Source organism: Capra hircus, chromosome 7, assembly GCF_001704415.2.
Source record: "Capra hircus breed San Clemente chromosome 7, ASM170441v1, whole genome shotgun sequence".
NCBI lineage: Eukaryota > Metazoa > Chordata > Mammalia > Artiodactyla > Bovidae > Capra > Capra hircus.
In genome coordinates, this window is record NC_030814.1 from 9,351,325 (window position 1) to 9,357,724 (window position 6,400).

At 36.7% G+C, this 6,400-nt stretch overlaps 1 protein-coding gene across 1 annotated transcript in view; it reads left to right on the forward strand.

Annotated features, from left to right (window-relative positions):
* The window catches only part of SLCO4C1 (solute carrier organic anion transporter family member 4C1), a 90,417-nt gene extending 86,364 nt beyond the window's left edge, over positions 1 to 4,053 (forward strand). The window contains exon 13 of the mRNA XM_018050007.1: positions 2,015 to 4,053. Within this exon, the coding sequence (XP_017905496.1) occupies positions 2,015 to 2,175 (161 nt within the window). The 3' untranslated portion in view covers positions 2,176 to 4,053. The remainder of the gene's footprint in view (positions 1 to 2,014) is intronic.

Here is a 6,400-nt window from a genome sequence, read left to right on the forward strand (position 1 = left end):
AGGCAGTTGGACTGTGCTTTAGTCCTAAAGCAGAGATTAGTTATCAAAGCATGTTTTAAAAGGCCATGCCTAGAGTCTGTGAGGCACAGCCCAAGATAGAAGGGAGTAACATTTTAGCTGTCCTTGCATCACATATTATATAATTTTCTTTTAACAATTTTTCTCAAATTTTTTTGGAACGTATAACAAAAAGCTAAAAGAGAATTCTGAGAAAGTGGAATGACTGTCATTAAGCACCTGGGCTTTGGAGAGCACATAGAGCCTAGGTCAGGATGTATTCTTGGCTCTAAGGTACTTCCTAAGAGAACTTTTTATGATATAACAGTTTGGCCGTGATGTTTAACCCGTTTTGCCTTCAGTAGATAAAATTAGAAAATTTGAAAAACAGCCTAAGAAATTGTGCTTAGTTGCTCGGTCATGTCCGACTCCTTGCAACCCCGTGGACTGTAGCCCACCAGGCTCTTCTGTCCATGGGGATTCTCAGGGCAGGAATACTGGAGGGGGTTGCCATGCCCTCCTCAAGGGGATTTCCCAACCCGGGCATTGAACCCAGGTCTCCTGCACTGCAGATTATTTACTGTCTGAGCCACCAGGGAAGCCCATGAATACTGGAATGGGTAGCCTGTCCATTCTCCAGGGGAGCTTCCTGGCCCAGGAATTAAACCGGGGTCTCCTGCATTGCAGGTGCATTCTTTACCAACTAAGCTACCGAGGAAGCCCCTTATTTCTCCTACATGTGTTTAAATTCAGAGTATGCTCTCTGAATTTATAATGACAGAATAATAAATTATCCACTGAAGAAATAAATACATAAATCTAGGAAAACAATGAGATGAAAAATATTGACTAAAATGGGCAAAATTAATCTTCCCATCACTTTTACCTGTTAAGAAACATTTTTTATTCAGTGTATTTTATGTTAAAAAATTATTTAAGTGGTTATGTTTATACTTTTTGACCAAAAATGTAGATAATTAATTTTTCTTTTACCTACTCAGTGATAAATATGAGAATTCCTCCACCAGAAACATATGTACCTTTAAATATTCCAAAAATATTATAATAATAGTACCTATAATTAGTCTAAATATAGAAATGCTTAGCTCAAAGAGTATTTCTGTTTCTCAAATACCCAGTTTGAGTAAAATATTAATGATTAATACAAATTAGCTACTGCAAAAACTACAATGTGAGGTCATTTAATATATTTAGTTAGCACTTAGATGCTTGTACTATGACCAGAACTAGTTTCTTTAAAGAGAAAGAGCCTCTTTTAAAATTTTTAAAACTTTGGTAAGAAAGGTGATATTCTTTCAAAGAACCCTCAGAGTTCTTTGAAAATAAATTGAAGCCTGTGATGTGAATCTAAATGTTTAATATTTTAAGTTGATGCTTGAAGGTAAATATTAAGTATTGAATATTATATATTCCCAAAGACACTTTGTCCTAAGAACTCTGAAGCTTTTTTTATTTTTAGAATTACTTTTCATCATGGACACAAAAATGCTGCAACTGTTTATTCAGGTGCAATGATGATGTAAGCTATCAGTATCTTTCCTTGGTTAAGAATGCACATACTATGTATGCTATGCTATGCTGAGTGGCTTCAGTCGTGTCCGACTGTCTGCAACCCCATGAACTGTAGCCCACCAGGTTCCTCTGTCCATGGGATTCTCCAGGCAAGAATAGTGGAGTGGGTTGCCATGCCCTTCTCCAGAAGAATGTACAATCATAGCCAAAAATAGAATAGTTATTATATATTTTCATTGTTTAGAAAAATAAGACTCATTCATTGATCTGTAGACAATGTTCTATTGAAAACTATCACCTTTCTTACTAAAGTTTTGAAAGTTAAAAAAATAAAACTAATTGCCTGTATACTCCTTTTTTTTTACATGAAAGTGAAAGTTTCTTTATGTAGTGAGATTCTATTCATGAAGAATTTTCAATGAGGATCAATTTTTGTAATATTTAAAGCCTAAAATCCATGATTAATTATTGTTTTTCTATGTAGGTGTTATTTGTAAAGTTATCACTGTTTTCTTCAATGGACTTGCAGTCTTTTTGTATAAACCGCCACCATCAGTCAAAGATGTGGCATTTCAAACTCAGAATTCAGTTTTGACTACGGTTTCATTAGAATGTGATCTCAGCAAAGCAGGGAATGACGGATGAGACAGCAAAAGAGAAGATTGAAAATCAGCCTGCATTTGTAAGAATGCATGTTATCATTGCAGCATTAACTATCCAATATGGACAATCATAGTTTAGAAATTGGTTTTTTATAATTAAATGTGTTTCCTGTGTATGTGTGAACTCTGAATTTGTTTTTGTTTTAATATAAGAAACAGACCTGTGCCTTCAAAGCACATCAAAACCCTCAAAACACACACGCACACACACACACACACACACACACACACACACACACACACACACACACACACATAGATGAAATCCTCAGCTAATAAACAATACTAGAAAGAAAAAGCCAATGTTTAGTTAACAGTTTATATTTTAAAACCAAAGTGATGTTTCTATCCCTCTTACAACTTGTTTTATTTTAATTATCATTGTCAAAAGTTTGGCCTTTTTAAGAAAATTCATGGTGTAAAAATTTAAATATATCTGGTCTAAGTTCTAAGTTTCAAGAACTATTATTGGAAGAACATGAATTTAAAACCATCTAAATAATATTATTTGTTTTTAAATTTATATGTACTAGTCTGTCCTTGATTTATTATAGACAGTTAGTGAACTGTTAGAATGTTGGTTAATTATCTTTTTTGTGTCCCAGTACATAGTGCATTCAGAAATATTGGCATTCTATACACATAACTTCACTTTAACTCAAGAATTCCAGGAAGTGATTTGTTGATATTGCTGATTTTTAACATTTTTATAATTCTGTGATAGTATTATTCAGTTCCATGTCTTCCAGAGGATGGTCCCAGCTTCAGTAAAGTGCCAATTAGATAGGAAAATATTTCTTTTAAAAAAATGGCTTATGTCCATTTTATTGATTTTCTTTAAAAAGCTTTCTTCATGAACTATGATCAGTGTTTATATACTCAGTAGCTCAACTTTTCTCGTTTGAAAAACAGATCACCTAATATATTACTTATAGCACATAAGCAGTGCTTTGCTTATAGTAGGCATGTATTATTGTTTGGTTAAAACATTAAACTCTACTTTTAACTAATCTGTTTATTTAAAGATTAAGTATTTCACATATATAGCATTATAATTCCATTTTTTCAGCTCAGACTTCAGCTAACTTTGTGTACTCAGAATTGTGGAGGAAATACATTGGTAAACATCAATAAAAGTAACTTCTACCTGGTCAAGAACTTTACTGATTAAGAAAACAGGTAGCTGTTTACAATCAGCGTTATTGAGTAACAAAATGGGTAAAGGCCTGATTGGAGACCAGGATCAGAAGCACTAGTAATTCACAGAGTTTTGAAGAATTATATTTTGTAGTAATTGGTGGCCAGAGGCGATTCAAGAATTGAGTAGCATTTATAGATTGAGATGCAAGAAGGAATGAATTTGAAGTGAGGCAAGCAAGCACATGTGAATATTAGGGAATTGGAGGAGCAGTGGGTCACTCGTCAGAGAGACAGATCTACTTAAACTAGGAACACGTAAGCACCAAAGGCTGAAGCCAGAGTGGGTGGCCAAAACCCAGGTGCTTGAGAAACAGGAAATGTGTAACAACCAAAGAGACAGTGCAAGGTAGACAGGGGAACAAACACGTGGTACTCCCAACTCAGAAGCAGCCTCCCTCCTACCCAGCCAGACGCATTTTAGCTTACTGTTTATTTTTAGTTCGGCTGCATGGGTCTCCGTGGCTGCTCAGGCGTTTCCCTGGTTGCTGGGGGCAGGGACCGCTCTGCAGTGGCAGTACTCAGGCTTCTCATTGGGGTGGCTTCTCTTCTTGCAGAGCATAGCCTCCTGGATGCACTGAAATACTGCAGACCCGGGCTCTAGAGCAGAGGCTCAACAGTGGTGGTAGACGGGCTTAGTTGCTCCGTGGCACGTAGGGTCTTCCCGGACCAGGGATTGAACCCACGTCACCTGCATTGGGAGGCAGATTCTTTATAATGAGTCACCAGGGAAGCGCCACTCAGACACATTTTAAATGTTTATTGGAGCTGAGGCTAAGGGCAGATTTTAGGCCTTCTGTGTCCTGTGTGTGGGGCTTCCACAGTGGCTGAGTGGTAAAGCGTCCGCCTGCCAGTGCAGGAGACGTGGGTTCGATCCCTGGGTTGAGCAGATTCCCTGGAGAAGGAGATGGCAGCCCACTCCAGTATGCTTGCCTGGAAAATCCCATGGACAGAGGAGCCTGGAGGGCTGCAGTTCCAGGGCGTCGCAAGAGTCAGGCACGACTTAGCGGCTAAACAACAGCAATCCTATATGTGGAAACTAGGAGTTGAGTGGAAACATTTTCTAGACGTAATATAACAGCAAATCCTCAATAACTCATTTATAGAGTGGAAACAAAAACTATAAAACGTATTAGTCTAAAGCCACTTGAGAGAAAAGAAAAAAATCACGCCACTCATAGAAATAGTTGAATGAATAAGTCACTAAATGATTGGCATTCACAATGATTTTTAGTTATCAAGGGTTTCACTGTGTTCAGCATACTCAATTTTATTAGATGATAAACATTCTTACAAAATTTGTAATGAAAATGATTAAAGTGAAAATAATTTTGGCACTTGAAAGTGCCAGGCTCATTTATAACATACATATTTACCAAGAATACCTCCTCTTATGCTAGGGCAATATAGACACTACTCTAATTTTTAAACATTGTTTATTCTTTTGGAGTTACCTAGATTATATTAATTGGTGTAATGCTACTTTCAGAACATAATTTTTTATAATATGTATTTTTCACAATTTATAATGATTTTTAAGTTTGTAATTTTTAATACATAATTGAAGGTATGTCTTAAAATTTAACATTTGAATTTTCTTAATTGTAGAAAATACAAATGTAAAACCTTTATATATGGAAAGAACTGTACAATTGTTTAGCTGTGTAAATTGGAAGAAAATGCAAATAAAATTTTAGCTCTATTTTTTCAATTTTTATTATAAATAATTATGTAAAATCTATATATTTTTAAATATCAATATGTTTGTACTTGTTTAAGTGTTTAATCTTATTAAAGTCACAGATTTTAAAATATGATTTATCTCTGTTTATGTATACACACACATTTGTTGGTTGGGAGAGGGAAAATCTGACCTGTTGAACTTGCGAATGTAATTTAATGCAATGATTTCTGCTGTCTCAGTGGATGTATTTAATTCAGTATAAGCCATTCATTGTGAAATATATACTAAGATTCTTTCACACAACAGTTTCCATGTAAGACAGATGAATATATAGGATTGGTATAATAAGGGTATGTGTTACAGATGGTTTGTTTTGAAGTATCTGACACCAAAAGTAATGTGTCTTCAAAAGGTTATACATTTAATTCATCATGGATTATCAAAATACTCAGTATAATATCTTTAAAGCATTGGTCATTAACTTGAGATGTAATGATATTTTCCCTTCACTTTAACACATTCAGGTTCCTTTAGCCTATTTGTACTTCAGACAATAACATTCAGTTCAGTTCAGTTCAGTTCAGTCGCTCAGTCGTGTCCGACTCTTTCCAACCCCATGAATCGCAGCACGCCAGGCCTTCCTGTCCATCACCCACTCCCGGAGTTCACTCAGATTCACATCCATCGAGTCAGTGATGCCATCCAGCCATCTCATCCTCTGTCGTCCCCTTTTCCTCCTGCCCCCAATCCCTCCCAGCATCAGAGTCTTTTCCAATGAGTCAACTCTGCATGAGGTGGCCAAAGTACTGGAGTTTCAGCTTTAGCATCATTCCTTCCAAAGAAATCCCAGGGCTGATCTCCTTCAGAATGGACTGGTTGGATCTCCTTGCAGTCCAAGGCACTCTCAAGAGTCTTCTCCAACACCACAGTTCAAAAGCATCAATTCTTCAGCGCTCAGCCTTCTTCACAGTCCAGCTCTCACATCCATACATGACCAAGGAAAAACCATAGCCTTGACTAGATGGACCTTAGTCGGCAAAGTAATGTCTCTGCTTTTGAATATGCTATCTAGGTTGGTCATAACCTTTCTTCCAAGGAGTAAGCGTCTTTTGATTTCATGGCTGCAGTCACCATCTGCAGTGATTTTGGAGCCCCCCAAAAATAAAGTCAGCCACTGTTTCCACTGTTTCCCCATCTATTTCCCATGAAGTGATGGGACCGGATGCCATGATCTTCGTTTTCTGAATGTTAAACTTGTTTTTCAGTCACTCAGTCATGTCTGACTCAGTCATGTCATGACTGCAGCATGCCAGGGTTTCCTGTCCTT